Genomic DNA, 20,623 nt, shown 5'->3' on the forward strand with positions numbered 1-20,623 from the left:
CCCACCGCCAACTCTTGGGCTACTCTTTTACAAATGAATAGTGGGATTGACCATTACATTATAATGCCACCATTGCTGAAAGGACGAGCATGTTTGGTGTGACGGGGATTCGAACCCACGACCCTCAGATTGCGAGTTGAGCGGCCTAACCACTTGGCCATGCCGAGCCCAAAGCAAAGAAAATCTGTATTCAGTTAACTACATCTCCTTAAAATAATGTAAGGACTAATATAAAGGACCTTCTTGTTTTTTAATAATGATGTTATTGTTGAAATGTTTCTTTTCATGATCTAGAGTGATAATTCTGTTTTGTTACTTCTTAAGTAATCATCAACTTATATTTAAGTACAGTAATTTTTTTTTTTATGAATGTTACTGAAGCTTTTTAAATGTACAAGAGTTTTTAATGAGTTTGAGATTTTGCAAATTGTGTCAGTATGAAAATTTGTGAAATGTCAAAATAGGTTAAACTTCATATTTTCCTGGCTACAGATTTTCCTTTTACAAGATTTCTCTCATGTTCTTCATCTATGTGATTTTAGTCTACTTTTAATTTTATACTCTTTTTTTTCTTCTTCAAATTCTAAAAATATTGAATAAAATATATCTTACTTTTGCAAATAATGATTCTTCATGAATATCCAAAGAACTTCTCCTACTTTTCCTCTGCTCCAGTTCAGTGCCAGTTTTGTCTAGCCACTCCTGAAGAATGCTCATTTCTGTCTTTAGTTTTTGGCTTATTTTCAGCGCCTTTTCTAACACAGACTTGCTTTCTGTAACCTTCAAAAAAGTATCAAACTTAAAATACAGTTAAATTTAACATAAAATTAAAATACAATTAAGTCAGACAATAAATTGTTTTTCTACTGGCCAATTTATATATTCCCAGTGCCAAAAAAGTACATGAAAGTTGAATATGTTCTGAAATGCTAATTAATAACATTTTTTGTGTCTTCTGCACATTATACACCTGTTTATTCCATAAATATGATGATAAATGGTTGGTAACAAAGTACTTACCTTAGCACCCAGTTGGTTGTATCGACTTTTCAAGATATCCAAACGTTGACTGAGTTCCCTGGGACTCTCAGTCTGCTGATTCTCTACTATCTGTCTACCTAGTCTTATGACCAATTCTACTTCTGTCTTGATGTCACTCAAGAGTTTGTAAAAATGCTAACAATGAAGACAAAGAACATGGATAAAAATTTGGTGAAAGAGAGTCAGTATTATATTAATCCTTTGAAATTTGGAAAGAGTGTTGCACACAATTTTTTATATGCAAAAGTGCATCAACAAGATAATTAATTTTTAAAATGTGTAAAAAAAACTGTCAATAAGAAAATAAATCTTTGAAATGCAGTTTTAACAAGTTTTAAAACTTAAAAACTGTACCAGTAGGAGAATATTCTATATGTACAAAGAAGTAAAAAAAAATACAGCTTAAAACTTTATGATATTCTAATAGAAGTTTCAGAGCAAATAACCAACAACAAAGCCTGTTTTTAAAATGAAGATAATATTGATATGATTTTCAAATTAAAGATGCAATACAACCAAATGAAACTATCAAAATGCAAAGAGGCATACAAATAATATAATAAAAATAACACAGGCCTATGATGATTTTATTGTCTTGATATTTTTTACATGTTCTACAGTAATTCCTGTATGCTGAATCTGAAAATGATATCCATTTTTCTCCATCACGAAGAGATTTTTCACAGAACATCATATTGCAATACATAAAAAAAGAAGACCACAACGCATAGTTTTGAGACTGAAAGAAGTAGATTTCACAAAAAACCTAAGGATGAATTAGGTTGCATATTTGTTTGACATCAATGTTCTTCCATTTTCTTCAGTTTGTTTGGAATTTTAACAAACATAATAATAAAAAATGTTCATTTGTGGTAAACGAAATAATAATTTCATCTAAATAAGAGTTTGTTTTTCTTCCCAATTTGTAAAAAATATATATTATTTTTGAAATCTGCATAGCTGAAAATCCATTATTAAAACAAAAACAACTTTTATAAAATTTAAATTCACAGGCCTGTAGCATTAACACCTGAAATCAAAACTAAATGCACTTTGGGTATGTCTCTTCATCAATTTGGATGATGATTCTTTGACTTGCAAATTATATGAGATGACAGAATAAGTGCTGGGTATTTAAATTTCTATAGTCACCTAACCATGTTTATCATCACATAAATACAAAAGCTTCCTCTCTTCTAGATATTTGCTTGAGTTAATTCACAACTACGATTTAAAATTTAAACCTGGCAAAGTTTCATTTGTTTGTTGAATCTCACGTAAAGGTACTCAAGTGCTACGTGCTCCAGCTGTCCTTAATTTTGAAGTCATAGAATAGAAGGATGGCAACTAGTCAACACCGCCAACTATTGGGTTACTCTTTACCAGCAAATAGTGGGATTGCACATTACTTTATAATGCCCCCATGGCTGAAAGGGTAATAATGTTTGGCGATTGGGCTTGATCCTGCAAACCAAAGATTGCGATTCGAGCATCCTAGCTACCAGGCTATGCCCTATATGAAATAGATTTGACCTCTACAATTGATCATTAACTCTTTCCATACAGGTAGGGATCAAAGGGAATGTCATCATATTTGTAAACTTGCATTCAAGATTTTATTAAATTTCTATTTTATGAATGTATGTCAATAAATTTGGCATCAAACTGCACTTTAGAATTAAAATTTTAGTATTATACATTATTTAATTTCTTAACTTAAATATAAGTCTTAAAAAGAAATTTCTAAATATCGATTTTTGTGTGTCACATGGTATGTCTTCTGCTTTTGGTCAGATTATATTTTATGACACCCAAGTTTTATGACAAGTTTATTCGTATATCATGATCTTAAAGTAATTTAATTAAATTTTGAAAATAATTCTCTAAAAGTTTGTGACACGCACACTTTAACCTGCCTTTAACAAGAGGGAATTGGTTTAGTTTGAATTTTGTGCAAAGCCACACGAAGGCTATCTGCACTAGCTGTCTCTAATTTAGCAGTGAAAGACTAGAAGAAAGGCAGCTAGTCATCATCACCCTCTGCCATCTCTTGGGCTACTCTTTTACCAACAAATAGTGGGATTGACCATCACCATATAATGCCCCCATGGCTGAAAGAATGAGCATGTTTGGTGGGATGAGGATTTGAACCCACAACCCTTAGATTGCGAGTCAAGAACCCTACCCACCTGGCAACGCCAGGTCAAGAGAGATAAATTGCATGTACAAAACTTGACACATTCATCTTATTCTTTATTACTGATATAATGTTTCAGGTATCTTCACAACACATCTGAATACTTACCATACAATTGTCCATTTTGTCTTGCAAAGTTTCAGGGTCATCAGTTGTCACTTCTAGTAGATGAAGGCCTTGCTCCACTTCATCCAGCATTCGAACAACCCGTCCTAGTTTTGGCTCAAAATCTGAAGGTTTCTGGAACTTGCAAAATTTGGTACTCAGCTCTGCAAATCGTTTCTTGTGAACAGATAAAATTAAAACACCTGTAAGTGATGCTACTTTCAGAGCAGCAAGACACCACATAATAAAAATATTTACACTGATTATGGTTAATTGTATTGAATTCTTTTATGAATCTGAGAATTTCAATATTTTTATTGATTGCAAAATAAAAGCATTTTTTTTACTGTTATCATCATGAGGTTAATTTCTGTATGCTGCTTACATCAGAAAATTAAAAAAGCTAGCTAAAATGAACAAAATTCCAAGACGTTTTTGTTTGATTATGAAATAATACTGGAAAAACAAATGCATGTAAAATATTGTAATTTTATATTTATTTGATTTCTATTTATTGCCTCAGTCTGTATGAAGGCACTCCCTTAATAGGAATAGATAATACTATGACATCACATTTTATGTTAGTATTTATATTCAAAATTTTACAGATGCTTGTTTTATATATATATTTCATACATACATATATATTTTTTTACATTATATACATCTATTTTGGGAGAAGAGATCAGTATATATCTCAGATTAATCTGTACTTAGTATTTTACCACTGTTTAATTACTAATTTAATAGGTCTGATAAATGAATACAGTACAAAGACATCTTAGTGTATTTTATGCTCTGTTGAAAGATCAATAGGTCTAGCAAGTTGATACAACCACATCTTAGTGTATTTTACACTCTGTTGAATGATAACAGGCCTCGTAAATTGATACATTGACATCCTGGCATATTTTACACTGTTCAATGCTTAATAGGCCTAGGAAGTTGAAACTACCACATCTTATTTTATTTACACTCTATATAGTGATTAACAGGTCATGCAGGTTGATACAAACATATTAGTTATACTGACTTTTCCTGTAAGAAAATATCAAATTAAAAACATTACATGTACATTCCCATGTTTATACATCATGATTTACTTTAATTATTTCATTTAGAGAAATGTAATTGTTTCAAAACTTTTTACATTTTGTGTGTGTGTAATAAATTTCTGTACATTGTCTAACAACAATGCTAAGAAGTAAGTTTTAGAAAAGTGAAAACTAAAATCTGTCTACATATCTAAATATACAAAAGTACAAAGTATCATATACAATCAAATTATGGAAGTGATAAAGGCAATGCCACCTACTTTCACTAATCGTAACTGTTCTTCTAAGCGAAGGGAAGCTTCGTGACGTCCTTGGTGTCTGTACTGTTCTACTTCTTTCTCTAACCTCTTGATGGTTGCCTCATGCTCAGCAAATTCAGTTTGTAGCTGCTGCAAGAAAGATTTGAAGCTAACAGTCAAATAGCAGGTCTTGAAATATATTTCAAGTCTTCCTATTAAATCTACTTGTACTGCACCAGAAATATAATATTAATCTAATATCATCATTAATCTTTCCAATTTCAACAAACTGCCTTTATTTTTTAGGTATATTTGAATACTTACTAAACATACTAACCTAAAGATATTCCTATTTTTACATTTTAGTTACTTTTGTAATAATAAATAAAGAATACATATGAAAAACAAGAAATAAAGTACTCACCTGGACTTCCTTTTTTTTTGCTTTTTTTTTAATGGTAGTAGTGCACTAAATAATTTTTATTTAATTAAATAGTGCACCAAAAACATAGAATAATAAGAAGTGAAAAGCAGACAGTTTTTCTGGCTTTCTAACTATGCAACAAGATCCGTTAAAAATTCATCCAGGCTAGTCGATATGTTTCCCGTAGGAATGAAACTTGTACATAAAGAGAAATTGACAATTCTCTGTTCAGAAAACATAATATAATATGACATTTGATAGATGAAAAACTTGGCTTTCTATTGGTTATAAATAATAAAATATTGTAGTGTAGTTTTATAGTTATAACTAATTTTAAATATAATTATGTTTTTGTTTAATGTTAGATTCACCTCTTTATTTACTGGACACAACTTCATATAATATTAAGTAATTTTTCATATTCCTTTTTTTTTTATTAATCAATTTCCTTAAAACACATATAAGATTGTTTTTGGTTTGTTTTGTTTTGAATTTCACACAAAACTACACAAGGGCTATCTGAGCTAGCCATACCTAATTAAGCAGTGATAGACTAGAATGAAGGCAGCTAGTCAACACCATCCACTACAAACTCTTGAGATATTCTTACACTCACAAATAGTGGGATTGATCACCACATTATAATGCCCCCATGGCTGAAAAGGTGAGCATGTTTAGCGTGATGGCGATCTGAACCCATGACCCTCAGATTGCAAGTTGAGTGCCTTAACCACCAGGCCATACTAGGCCAGGTATAAGACTTTTCTCACAATCTGTACGATCACAATGAGGGAGAAAGCTGCATACTACTACCTTTAAATTTTTAAAACTCAAAAACTTTTTGTCATAATAAGTTATTTAATTTAAATTTTTTTACCTTATCCAATGTTAACTAGCTTTTTATATCAGAAAAAGATGTTTTTGATATAAAAAACAAAGAGAAAACATACATTTTTTTTTTACAGATTAAATCTTTATATAACTGCTTACTTAATGAGTAAAGTATTTTTCCTGACGATCTCATCAAGTCTCAAACTGCTAAGATGTTACTTTAAAGCACAAAAAATATCCAAATTATTGCTCACAGCATTTTCCTCTGGCACATCCTGGGCTAAAATGTCACTGTCTAGCCTATTTTGCAATACAGTGTCCATGTGGGTGATCCAACCTTGAACTGCTAAAACCTGACACTCGCACTGCTGAGCCTGAGCAATCCTACTTTCCAGAACTTGCTGACGCTCCCTTCCCTGCAAAACAAATAAAATTTGTACTTCTACTATTTTCTCATCTTTGTTAACAATGAAATAAAACATCCTGAAAACATTTAAGAAAATATGAATATAAAAGTAATATTTTACACTTAAAAGTATCAAACATGAATTACATTGAAGAAAACCATCTAATTAATTACAATCAACAGATACTTTTCTGTGTATCAAAATATAGAAGAATTTTGAAATTACCACTTCTCTCGCCCACCCTGAAAATATTAGAGTCCATATAATATATTAACCACCAATTCATACATCATGTAAACTGATGAAGAGAGTATTATAATAAATCATTTTCTTTTAATTCTAACACTGTAACATAAGTAATGTAGTTAATTTTGCTAATGAATGCACTCAAGAATAGCTGGTTAATATGACAATAATCCTATCTATATATTCTCGAATTTTCTGTGTACATTTTTATTTCAAATTTCCATATGATAGTTGGATAACTGATACACAGATAAATATGTACAGAATTTAAGATATACACACAAACCGATATATTATTCTTTTCCTCACAATCACAAGGGATATAAGTAACTAAATTAAATACTACTCGTGGAAGAGCTGCAAATAATAACCTTTCATAACTATGGATAACACCTAAAAACAAAATTGAATTATTTCAGTTCAAGTTGCTTATCTTTTCCTAACATTACACTCACTATTTAAATATCATTATAATTATTTTTATATTTTAGTCAAGTGTTAAATCTGAATCAAGACTTTTTTTCTTGTTAGATATTTTATATCTTGTAATAATCTAATTGATAAATTAAAATGCTTTGCTCACATTTCCATGAATTCACCAAGGAAAAACAGCTTATAAAAATTACTGAGGAGTAACAAAGATAATGAATCTGAGTGAATGATTCATTATTCATCACCTGATGAGTTAAAGTGTTCCAACGCTTTGTAATTAGATCAACTTCCTCCTGCAGCAGAGCAGCCATGATGTTCTGATCTATAAGAGTCTGAGCAATATTCTGAATGGTTTGTATACGATCAGGAGGGTGATGACGAAGGAAGTTTTCCAAATCCTAACAAATACGTTTTTTTAAAATTGAAATATAAAGATGTAAAAAGTGCACTTAACAGCAAAATGCATTATAAGTATTTGATAATTATAACAAACAAAATAAGATGTAAAAAAAAACAGAAAAAGCTAGTCCAAAATTTCACTGAATACCTTACATATTGATACATCTCAAAGGTTGTGAAACACTTGAGAATAAAAAACAAAACCACAGCATTTGATTCACAATTTGAAAGAAATAAAACTAAGTGAGCAAATATTTTGATTAATATAATTTCACAATTCTCCCTGTGAAGTGCTTCCTATTACATTGAACGTACATTGCTAGAGAAAAAATTAGTGGCACAATTTTGTGAAAGAAAATGATTTAGTTCACTTTTATTTCAACATTAATGTTTTCTCTTCTAAATAACAAAAATGTACATTGCTAGAGAAAAAATTAGTGGCACAATTTTGTGAAAGAAAATGATTTAGTTCACTTTTATTTCAACATTAATGTTTTCTCTTCTAAATAACAAAAATGTACATTTCTTCCAACTATTCATACAATCCTATTATTCGATGACTTTTAATACAAGAATAAAATATGCAAAGAAGAAGGTAAAACCTTTATTAATATTCTTATGAAAATGAAAATTAATTCATACATCAAGATTTTCAGAGATTTCCTCAGCATCAGCTGCTGACTCTGGTGAACGTTTCAACTTTCTTTCTAGACGATCCAGCCAATCTTTCTCCGTCATCATCAGGCCTGTTAGAATTTATCATTATTGCAGAAATAATACATCATTCTTAAATAAACTGAATTAATATTTAAATAGATCATTTCAGGATTATTAATACTTTAGATTTTTTACATCATTAGACTTGTTGGGATTGCATATTTTTAAACACACCTAAACCTTCCAGAACCTTCAGCTAACATCAAACCAACTGTGATGTTAACATAAAAAGATAAGGCAATTCTGTTTTAATATTACATGTTTATCAAACACACTTTAATACCAGAAAATTAACTTTAAATCTCAAAATACATATAACGTTTTTAAATTTTTCACTTACTTCTGAATTCTGCATACTTTCCTGCTGCCTTTTTTAGAGTTGAAAAAGAATCTTGGGCTTTCTTTGTCATCTCAATCAGACGTGTGTTAAGCATTGATAACTGTGATAAGATTTCTTCTAATCTTGTCGTCCTGCCTCTAGCAAGCATATCATTAATGACAGTTTTTAGACGACGATGGTCTGAAGCTTTAGCATCTAATTTGTCCTTTATCAACTGGAAAAGAAACATTAACAAATGTATTCACCTTTCGTAAGCCTTTGTTCCACTAAAAGAAGAATGTCTAATAAATCAATTAAAGTCAGTGACTAAAAATATTAAAATCATGATCACACTATAAAAATATAAGGAAAAAAAGATTATTTTTTAAAGCTTTCAAGAAACTCACAAACCAAAACCTTTTAGTTAAGATAACCTACATTTCTATCTGTTATATCATGAGGAAAATAATTACTAAACATTATTTTTAAATCTGCAAGATTAACTAGTAATTATTTTGAAAGTAGCTAATACCATTGTTAAAAAAATATTTACAACACAAGAAATTTCTCCTTTATATCTAATATAAACATTAACAAATTTAAACTTTCAACAGAAGCTATATGTTTCAGTATGTTCTATACTCATAGATATATGTTACAGATTTATTTATCACCAAATAATTTCATGAAAGGTGGTGAAAAACCTTTGACATTATCAGTTTGTAATGCCTTGAATAAAAAAAATGGTCATGTAAACTGAAGAGTTTTTATTAACTGTGTTATTTTCAGCAATTCTAATTTCTCTAGATTGTTTTATGTTGTGTTTTCAAGTAAAAATCTCACTTAAAAATATAATAATTAAGCCAACAATAAGTTTTTAATACTTTTTCCTTAGACTATAATTAGAAGTGATTTGATTAATGTTTTAAAAGCAACAGGAAGACAAATTAATTATGTAACAAGGTCTTGATCACATTCAGTACAAATATAATTAAAAATGGAAGAACTTAAGATATTATTACTCATAAAATGTAAATTGTAGAATTGGTAGTAGAAACCTACTCTATTTGTATTTCACGATTATTGTACATGTTTCTTCAAGTAATATTACACCCTTATCTTGCATGTGTCTCTCATTGCTACATATAATAAAACAAAATTTAATGCAAATATTTTTTTAAATAATTCAACAATTACTCTCATAATATAACTATTGTAGTGTTTTGTAGGTATAAAATCATAATATATAAACACACACACACACACCTACATACATAAGGAATAAAAAAAAATGTGTGCTTTACTAATTACTTTGCTCCAAAAACAATAAAAAAAAGTAATCAAAAGAATTTCCAAATCATATTCTACACACAATACCTCACTACAACACAAAACAGTTTAAACACTTTATAAGACACTCACCAATTACATTTCCTTAAGCATTAAGGGGAAGAAAACAATCAGCAATTAAATATACACTTGTCTCTATTTATTTAAAATTTTACATTAAGCAATAAGAAAAGTTTCATTTTTAAAGAAAATAGAAGATACATAATGTTTCCGAAGCTCCAAGTCAACATTTTACTTAAAACTATTTTCCTACAAACCAATACAAAATGTCTTCAGTCTTTTAAAATATGATTTAAAGTATCTGTGAATTCAACTCGTATCCTGTTTTCAAATGATAACCTTCATTGGTCAGAAACTTCTAAAACTTATCCTTCATCTCTTTATTTTTTTGAAACTTAGGTTTTGATTGACTAGATTTGATAGCATGTCATAGGTTCATCAAATAATCAATTTATAACACAGATTTAATACATAAATTTAGAATAATAAACCTAATCTAATGGCCTGGATGCTCAAAACAGTTCATGCAATCTGGCATTATGGTTGAAACTCTTAGGATCTTAGATTACTGCATTTTCTAGGATTTCATGTGGATATGTCTAATATGATATTCACTGAAAACATTGAATTACTTTTTATCTGCTTTCAAGCTTCATTTAAGTTGAGCAACATTAAAATTCACAAAACATCACTAAAACTTATAAAATGCATTAGATTTACAGATTTTCTATAACCACAGTAATTCAGTGTCACAATTAATAGTAGACCAACGTTTTTGTATTAAAAATTATGTGCTTTAACATAAAGTTCAAAATAATGTATACAACTTTTGTTGTACGTGTTACCAGAAGTGGTTATGAGATTTGTGGGGTAGCTTTCCAATTATGTTTTCTTTATAGCCAAATACTTAACCTCTCTCTAACTGGTTAAGTATCTTATATAAGTACATTTATGGAGATCAGGAAATTATGCTACTAACATTATGTTTTAAAGTATCCCTAAAACATGTTCATATATACAACAATACAAAATGGCAATGAATCTACAAAAGGTATTTTATAAACAACCAAGGTACTTGTATTTATGATTATCAAGATATGGTAAATTCAGGGTCAGTCTATTAAATAAGAGATGTATATATGGTTTTGGTTTGCATATAAATAGCAAAATCTCAAAATGATCCTGAAGAATAATTTGATACTTTTGTAGACATTGAAAATTATCCAGTACAACTCTTCTTTTATCAGGATAATCATGATACTTGAACATCTTTCGTATCTAATTTATTAGTACAAACATTTGCAATATTTTATAAAAATACTTTCCTGTATACATGTAACAGGACTAAAATTTTAAAAAACAGTACATTGTTACATCCATATTGAATAACATTTACTAAAAAAAAATAAATCAAAAATGAAATACACTATATAGGGTACTAATTGCTTCTAAAGACTTTACATTATTTTACATTATGAAAGAAACACAAGATAAACTGTTTCATTAAATATTATATTGTATGTGTTATAAGTTTACTTGTAACAATTGTGAATTAACCAACATAAGTTGGATAACTGATATACAAAGTATTTAAAAATTGACCATACACACACACACACACACACACACACACACTATAAATTACCTGGAACTTTTTTGTCCTAGTTTGTAACTCAACCGAGGTAGTGATTGATTCATCACTTGGCATCTCAGCTTCAACAGATGTAAGCCATTTCTCAAACTCTGAAATACCAGAAACTGCAGTTTGGCTTTTCCTCAGAGCTTCTTCTAAACTGGTATTCTTTGATTGAGCAAGTCGTAGTACCTTAAAAATAGTTTTTTTTAGACAAATTTTAAGTACTTGATCTTCTAAACTGGTGTTCTTTGATTGAGCAGGTCGTAGTACCTTAAAAAAAGTTTTTTTTAGACAAATTTTAAGTACTCGAGACTATTGTAAAACTGTTGCCACAGGATGAGTATATAATTAAAATGGTTTAAAGCTATTACAGACAATGATATGCTGAGCTATCAAGCTGTAATTCTGCAGCATGCCCGTTATACTTAACACACCAAGGAAGTAAATTTGAAGATCCTTCAAATACACAAAATACATTAATTCTTGAAGTTTGAATTTAGTTAATGTAAACAAACATTTATATCTTATTAATGGGTATTTGGGCTTTACCAATAAAAACATAACTTTCACAAAGTAACCAATACTTTTGTTTTTTCACTATTATCAAAAAAGATAAAAAGCATATTAATGTAAAACTCCTAGAGAAAAGTACACAATACTGTGTATATTAATTACAATTAAACTACACTCAATACTTTTCGATCATTGACACAAAGACTTTGATACTAGCATTGGCACTTTAATGTACCATCCTTGGTTGGATGATGTTTCAAAGAATGAGCACAGCTTATACAGTGAAATTCGATCTTGAGTTTTCTGTAGGATGCATGTGATGAGAAAAGTTTAGTTAAAAATGAATCTCATAAGTGTTGACATTCAGTGTCACACTACTTATACAACTCTCAATGATACTTGTTTGATGTAATTTTCTGTATTGTAGATTAGTCTGGATGAATTCCAGTTTATGGGTGGTAAAAGTATTTTTATTTCCATTCTTAACAACTCTTTTATTTCCTGTGATTCTTGTGTTTATATTTCTTCCTGTTTCATCAATATAAACCTTTTTCACGACAGGCTTGGAATTACACAGATGCCTTGTTTCTATCTTCTTGTAAGGGTTTGTTTTATGTTTTCAATAATGTTGGGATACTTCTAAATGAAGACAAGGTCATTTTTTTTTAGAATCTTCTCTCTGGGTTCAACCTTTGTGCTATTTTTTTCTTCTTTTGTTATATTTCCTTAATTATGTTTGTAAAAGATTTCTCTGGCTTTTGGACCGAATTTTAAATGAAATTAGCAGGAAATACAGAATCAAATTTTCCCAATACATACTCTCCTTCATACATAAATAGCTCTCATAGTCCTAATCTGATAGAAAGCTATACATACTGTGTAAGTTACTATACATATAATGGTTATGAATACACAATAAATCACAATTATCTTACAGTGTTCCACTTCTCATTCAACTGAGAAAGTCTGGCTTTGAGTCTATTGCTTATAGAAACTTCTGAATTCTGTAAAAGCTCTCATCTGATGGAATGCTATACATACTATGTATAGTACTAAAGATACAATTGTTATGAATATACAATTCTATACACAATAAATCACAATTATTATTATCTTACGGTGTTCCACTTTTCATTCAACTGAGAGAGTCTGTCTTTAAGTCTGTTGCTGAAAGAAACTTCTGCATTCTGTAAAAGCTCTCTGCCCGTTGAGTTGATGTTGTCCACGTTAGGTTGAATAGTTTTAATATCATCTTGCAAAGCCTACACATGAAGAAAAGTAATTTATCTTCTAAATTCTCTATAAAGTATAAAATGAACATATGAAATCACTAAAAGTATTCCATTGTATTTAAAAGTTATTAACACTTTGTATCTGCTGAGTGATTAGACATAAACCTCCAAAAATCATTATATCTTCAATGAAACTTTGCTGAGTCATTCTAGATGAGTCATTACATAACACAATCACTACTAATGCATGCAATTCTTTGAATGAACATACAGGGGCAAACCAATCACACAAAAAATTTCAGATATAACGTTTTTACTTATTTAAAAAGCACATACTTTGATGCATTGTTAATCTATTTGTTGTGATAAAGGTACAGATTATAAAACCAAGAGTCTAGTGAGTTTATCACATTCATAGATTATATGTACTAGCATAAAATACCCATGCTCAGAGAAGCCCCAGTGTACCAATCAAGCTCCTTCAATATCCTCAATTACTGCTTTAGCTGCTTCAGGGGAAGGGGGGGTTGTACCTGAAAAAGAACCCCGTTAGGACACTTGCTCATGTTACCTGAGCACACATGCTAAATTTGGTCCTGTGAGCTTGTGAAGAGGGTATGAATACAGTTTCAACAATGGTTCCACTGAGATCCTGAATACAAAATCCAGTGCCAGATTCAGGCTCAGTGACCCCAGGAATCTGCTCTTATGTCACCCAGCATGTCTGTGTGAGATTCTGAGTGCATTGTAGCCTTCTTTGGTATGGGGCTATGCCATATAGAAATAAAACACCACTGACTGTGTTTTTTGTTATATATTCATAGATTGATACAACAAAAACTTATCAGACATAAAACACAACAAATTGTTTCAGGTACAGGTATGGTATTACTTAACACAAAAACTCTTGGGCATACTTAGATGATACCTTAACACCATTTTCCAGATAAACCACATCATTAAGGTGAAATTTTAAAGCTACTTCATTATACAATAACGAAACAAAGTCTGTATGTGTGTGTGTAACTGTATGATTAAATGTATCTTACAAATATAACTTACAGTTTTTTATTTACAAATCAATACTAATTAGGAAGATAGAAAGCAGATATTCTTATTTAAATATGGAGTACTTATTAAATAGGCTTATTACAAAATATTTTATTAACCAGAAATAAAATTATGTTTCAATAAAACATGAATAGTCAGTGAAAAGTAAGAAAAAAAAAATAGAAGAAAAAAGCAAACAAAAATAAATCTTACAGTACTCTGTTCCAGTTGAGCTTGTAGAGTCTCAACATCTCCAATGGCTGCTTCTTCTGCATGAAGAAACAGATCAACATCAAGCATCCAGCTGGTTAAACCCTCAGTTTCTTCCTGGATTAAGGAATAAAATTCCAAGTTATAAAAATCCAATACTTGTAACATTATATTTTATTTGATTCTCCAATAACTATAAGCTGCTCTAACTGGCTTTACTCTTCCTGCATCTAATCTTATTCTTAGCCAAAATAATTTTTTATGCTTCCAAATATGATCCATGGGGATAAATATGACAAAGACTGAACTTTTCATTGCAAAGGGAATTGCTACAATAATAGGAGGGGTTTTAAAAAATGTGTTTCAAAGCCTAACTGAATTTTTCATGAAAAAGTAATAAATATTTGAACCACAGACTACAGGGAGGCATCCAGTCAGCAATCTACTGCTATTTTTCTTTTTTGTTATTTATTAATACATTAATTTTTACTCTATTCAATTATTGTTATTATGTGACATTTTTTTAACACTAATTTCCCAATGTAAATAAAGAGGGGAGATTGCATTTTTCAAATAAAGAAATGCTAATCACTGCAGCAATAGAGTAAACAAATGCAAGCCCAGTCTAGCATCAACAACATGGACTGCAATTGCACAAGATAAGAAAACTAATCTAACTTAACTACTGTAGTCTCAAAAATAATCAAAAGTAATTAGAATGTCTATAAGAAATTAAGAATGTTAACTGGGTCTTAAATAAAAAGAGTTTAGCTTCCAACTGTTTTTACTCTCCAGCATCTCCTAAAGACCAAATAATAAATTATATATTAATAATTTTAGAATAGTCTGCTTACTCCTTTCTCAATTCAGAAATATATATAAAATTTTAGTCTTGTCAAAAGTACATATCATAATTAACAAATCTCGTTGAGGGGATGATAATATAACTATGGTTTACAAAGTAAAACCCAAAACACTTTCTTTAATATTTACTTCCTGAAGAAAGAAGGTCTACTTCCTAAAAGTGTTTAAGTTATTGGGTTTCTTATTTCTGATCCTGCACAATTGATTTGTATCATGTATGAGAATATCTTTGTTATGACTAATTAAAAAAAGTGTTTCAGTTATTGGGTTTCTTATTTCTGATCCAGCACAACTGATTTGTATCATGTATGAGAATATCTTGGTTATGACTAATTAAAAAAAGTGTTTCAGTTATTGGGTTTCTTATTTCTGATCCTGCACAATTGATTTGTATCATGTATGAGAATATCTTGATTATGAATAATTAAAAAAGTGTTTCAGTTATTGGGTTTCTTATTTCTGATCCTGCACAACTGCTTTGTATCATGTATGAGAATATCTTGATTATGAATAATTAAAAAAGTGTTTCAGTTATTGGGTTTCTTATTTCTAATCTTGCACAACTGCTTTGTATCATGTATGAGAATATCTTGGTTATGACTAATTAAAAATTTTTTGGAATTTAATACAACTAAACAATTTGTGTTTTGAGGTGAAATTTCGAATCTAGTGTTTATAGCAGAGAAAAGCAAATTCTGTAGGTTTTCTTTTCAGACATAATGTTTTTTTCTTATAAACCTTCTGAAAATGTTTCAACTTACAGTTTAAAATTTTGTATTATTTTATTACTATTTTTCAATTCATTGGACAAACTTCTCTTAAATTTATAGGACAAATTTATAGTCCTTTTCCATTGTACTGTTCTCTTAAATTTATAGGACAAATTTATAGTCCTTTTCCATTGTACTGTGTAAAAAAATACTTCATTTGATTAATGTCTAGATTACTTTCTATTTTCTCATAATCATGGGGAAGATAAATTCTCCAATGAATTATAACTATGAAACTATATAAAATGTGTCAGAAAAAAGTATTTTACAATCTCATGTAAGTTTATAAGCAAAAAAACAAACAAGCAAAACAATGCAAATGTGTCAAACTGTATATTGGATTTATTATAATTTTTATCAAATGGATTCACTTAAAGTAATGATTATAAGTCTTTACGCACTTTAAATATAAATTGTCCACTGTCATCCAAAACTAATTTAAGCTATAAGAATGCTTTTAAAATGTAGATTTAAACTTATGAGAATCATGTTAAAATAAAAGGTTGAGTTTTTATTAGTTTAAAAAAAAACTTCAAATATTTAAAAATATCTTTAGAAATCATGGAAATAAAAATTTATAAACCTGAAACTGTTTAAGTTGGGCTATTGTTCTTTCTATTCGATCTTGTCGTTCATCCAGTAGTGTACAGACATCATTCCAATATGCGTTCAAATCTCTCAGCTGGCGCTCTAGATCAGCAAGCCAAGGGGCTTCAGGTTGTCCAGATAACAGTTCTTCAGCTGTGTTGTTCACATACTGAAGATTTGACTCTTCTTCTTCAACAGTGGTCTGTAGCTCCTTCAAAACCATTACCACAAGAATCATTCATAATTTGGTGACCAGAAATTTTTATTTTTAGTTTTCTATCTAGCTCTATGATTCACCTGAGATAAACTATAGAACTACACTATACACACAATCCAAATGAACCAATAAACTTGAGTGTTACTGAAAAGCTACAAATGATACCTCTGTATTAACCAACCACACACTTTAGTTATTCACCAGTGTTTTTATAATATACGGCTCATTAAAACACTTAACAATTGGGTATTAAAATGTTAACAATATATAAAACTTTTGTTATGTGAAACACTACTGAAGTAATCAGGTTCACTGCATCATTATAATCAATGTTATGCTGTTTCTTCCTCATTCAATCTATCTGTCTACATATTAAACTCTCTGAATTTCTTCTAATTTATGAAAAACTTTTATGTGACCTTTGGATAAAAATGGTAGAACTGCTGAAACAATGATCCATTTGTTCAAAACACATTCCATCTACTGAAAAAAATTCAAAAAGCTGTCAGTTGTAAACAGAAACTATTATTAACACAAAACATGTAAACCTTTTGAAGCCACTTATTGAAATGTAACTAAAAATAGAAATGAAGTTACAACTGTTGCTAAAAATACAAAATAACTTAATTTTCATTATAATGGACAACAACAAATAGCTAAACTTGTTTTTACCCTGTATTTCTGTAGCTGATCTTCTAACTTCTCTATATCAGTCACGTGAAACTGTTCTGATGTCAGAGCCTGCTGTACACTCATCAGCCAACTCTCTAAGGCCTCCACTGCCTCTAGAAACTTGGGTGGTGGCGAGTGATTTACACTGTTACCTACTCTCCGTTCCAGTTCCCCTACAAGGTTTATGCATTTGTGAGTATTTAAATCTAATGAAGATAAAGCCAAACTGCCATTAAGTATTTCACATACATGTATGAAAGAATAAACCTTCCTTCTGACATGTGGGTCCATATAAAGATTTTTACTTGTGACTTAGTACTATAAAAGTTTGAATCACAACAGGAGATTACTGGTATAGAAGTGACTTTATAGTTATTGCTGTCTGTCCTCTACTACATTACGGTAATAAGCAAAGTAAAAAAACAACACTAAAACACATTATAGACTTTGAACAAACTAGCTGTGTGTAGAATTCTTTAATAAAACTAACTGAATCTTCAAATATACTGTTCCCAATTATTTCATTACTTCAGACTTCTGTAATACTATTAAATGATACATGTACAATTTGATTGACTTTGAAATTATTATCTATACCACAGCTTAGCTGTAAGAATGGATTTACATTTGCATCAGAATTATTAGAAACTTTTGCATATTCTAACTGCATCACAAACGTTGCAAATGCTACTACCATTTTTTTAATATCAGTAATGGGCGTTACAAACAATCACAGAGAAGAACAAAGAACCAGCACCACAGTTGTTGTTTTCAAGTGACAACCCTAAACTTACCCATCCGATAACTGATATCATCCCATCGATGAACTAGCCGATCAAGCTGTTGTGTAACAGGTAATGTGGCAGGCATAAAGGGTTGGTTCTGTAGCCCTCTGGCCTGCTTTCTAAGTTGTGATGCCTTTTCTTCCTGGCCTTGCAAGGACTTAATTCTTATCTATACATAAAACACAACATGTATTACAAACTACTAAGAACTTAATACCACATGACAGATACTTAAATGAATTTACTTGTTTGTTGGATTTTAAACGATAGTTAAGTTTCATCTACTATATTTTACTAAAAATTGAAATTCCATTATATAATCACAATCTAAAACTTTTTAAGTACATACATTATTAGAATTACTAAGTTTTATTTGTAAAGAAAACAAGTTTTGAAATACTAAAACTTGTATTAATATATATATATGTATATGTATGTGTGTGTGTATATATATATACACACACACACACACACACATATATATATATATATAAAAAGATGTGCAATGACACAAATTACATGTGAACCTACACAAGTAGTTGTATGTGTGGCAGTGTAATTACCAAACAACTATCATGATCTGTTTAGAAAAGAAGCACCAATGCACAATTTAGACAAAAAACGTTCTCTGAGAGTTCTGTATTTAAAAAAATAAAAGACTTCAGACACTCACTTTACACTGATCTGCTATCCTTCGCAATTCTTCCACTTGTCCATGACGGAGAGTAATCTCTGCCTTTTCCAGCCACTTCCTGTGTGACTCCAACATCTCTTCCAGCACATCTAATTCAGACTGTATTTGTGCTGCTTCAGCTAATCCCTCAATCCTCCTTCTTTGTGTTTCCATCTTTTCCTGGACATCTTCCCATCGTCGTTGCACTTCTTGCAGTACATTCTGCATCTTTTCTGTGTTTTCTCCACCTAAATGAAAGTGATAACACTGAGTGTTAAGTTAAAAGCTTATAACTTTGACAAAAGTTTTTATTGTTAATACCTCCTTTATTTTAAAATACTGTAGTCCACAAGGTCAGAAAAAAAAGCTGCCACTTTACTGTCAATAACTAAAGATCTGATGTGTCAAAAGTTAGGACCTTGAAATTATCTATGCTTACACTGTGTTGTGATATTAAATTTCAAACAATGATTAATAAGCATAATTAAGTGGTTTTATTTTTGGAATAACATACGACGCGTTTTGATGAAACATTGGTCTATCTTTTTCAGCTAACTCTGGACATAGTGCAATTGTGTGAATGAAAAACAAGAAAAATATTTTCAGCTAACTCTGACCATGATAAAATTGTGTGAATGAAAAACAAGAAAAATATTTTCAGCTAATTCTGACCATGATAAAATTGTGTGAATGAAAAACAAGAAAAATATTTTCAGCTAACTCTGACCATGATAAAATTGTGTGAATTAAAAAGAAGAAATATATTTTCAGCTAACTATGGACATAGCTTGTTTTATTTTTTAATTTCGCGCAAAGCTAAACTAGGGCTATGTGCACTAGCCATCCCTAATTTAGCAGTGTAAGACTAGAGGGAAGGCAGCTAGTCATCACCACCCACCACTAACTCTTGGGCTACTCTTTTACCAACGAATAGTGGGATTGACCGTCACATTATAACGCCCCCACAGCTGAAAGGGCGAGCATGTTTGGTGTGAGGGGGATTCGAACCCGCTAGGAAAAATATAGCAGCAAAAAGCCCTTCATCTACTTAAAAATGTTGTATCTTATTCTTAAAAACAACTACTATTATCAAGTTCAAGAGCAGTTGCGATTTTGTATTGTGGACACCTACAGTTATACAAGTTGAAAAGATAAATGGGAGATAATGAATTCTGGAATAAGAATATCTTTGCTTCATTAGAGAAGTTTTATAGAGTTTGCATTCTTTCCTAGGGTTTTCAGATATATGGAGACTAGAGAACCAGGTCAACAAGCAATTTGAAATAGGAAGCAAGGTATAGAAGATGATATACTTTACACTAAAGAAATAAAGTGCGTTGCTAATAGTAAAAAAGAAAGTATATGAACTATTAGGTCGTCAAGAAATTAACGTTGCACTTTGGAACACTTTCATTAACCAACCCCCCAAAAATATACATCCCATATAATAGTTAAACAAACCACCTAAACATCACATTAGTGTAGTCTATATAATGTGTAAAGTTTAGTATACTCTAATCCCTTATAGTGATGACACACATTTGGCATGTAATGCTGTTTGAATACAAGAAGGGAAACAACACCTCTGTAGCCATAAAGAATATAAAAGAAGTTTATGGAAATGTTTTGAATATTTGTAAGTGTCAACGAT

At 30.2% G+C, this 20,623-nt stretch overlaps 1 protein-coding gene across 1 annotated transcript in view; it reads right to left on the reverse strand.

Annotated features, from left to right (window-relative positions):
* The window catches only part of LOC106459004 (dystrophin-like), a 271,702-nt gene that overhangs the window by 115,973 nt on the left and 135,106 nt on the right, over positions 1 to 20,623 (reverse strand). Inside the window, exons 20-34 of the mRNA XM_022385593.1 lie at positions 18,973 to 19,220; positions 18,309 to 18,468; positions 17,515 to 17,687; positions 16,621 to 16,836; positions 14,407 to 14,520; positions 13,030 to 13,173; positions 11,408 to 11,587; positions 8,434 to 8,647; positions 8,019 to 8,122; positions 7,223 to 7,375; positions 6,147 to 6,308; positions 4,659 to 4,787; positions 3,347 to 3,520; positions 1,021 to 1,176; positions 613 to 780 (exon numbers count right to left, since the gene is read on the reverse strand). Of these exons, the coding sequence (XP_022241301.1) occupies positions 613 to 780; positions 1,021 to 1,176; positions 3,347 to 3,520; positions 4,659 to 4,787; positions 6,147 to 6,308; positions 7,223 to 7,375; positions 8,019 to 8,122; positions 8,434 to 8,647; positions 11,408 to 11,587; positions 13,030 to 13,173; positions 14,407 to 14,520; positions 16,621 to 16,836; positions 17,515 to 17,687; positions 18,309 to 18,468; positions 18,973 to 19,220 (2,495 nt within the window). The remainder of the gene's footprint in view (positions 1 to 612; positions 781 to 1,020; positions 1,177 to 3,346; positions 3,521 to 4,658; positions 4,788 to 6,146; positions 6,309 to 7,222; positions 7,376 to 8,018; positions 8,123 to 8,433; positions 8,648 to 11,407; positions 11,588 to 13,029; positions 13,174 to 14,406; positions 14,521 to 16,620; positions 16,837 to 17,514; positions 17,688 to 18,308; positions 18,469 to 18,972; positions 19,221 to 20,623) is intronic.

Source organism: Limulus polyphemus, unplaced genomic scaffold (genome assembly GCF_000517525.1).
Source record: "Limulus polyphemus unplaced genomic scaffold, Limulus_polyphemus-2.1.2 Scaffold25, whole genome shotgun sequence".
In the NCBI taxonomy this organism is placed as follows: Eukaryota; Metazoa; Arthropoda; class Merostomata; order Xiphosura; family Limulidae; genus Limulus; species Limulus polyphemus.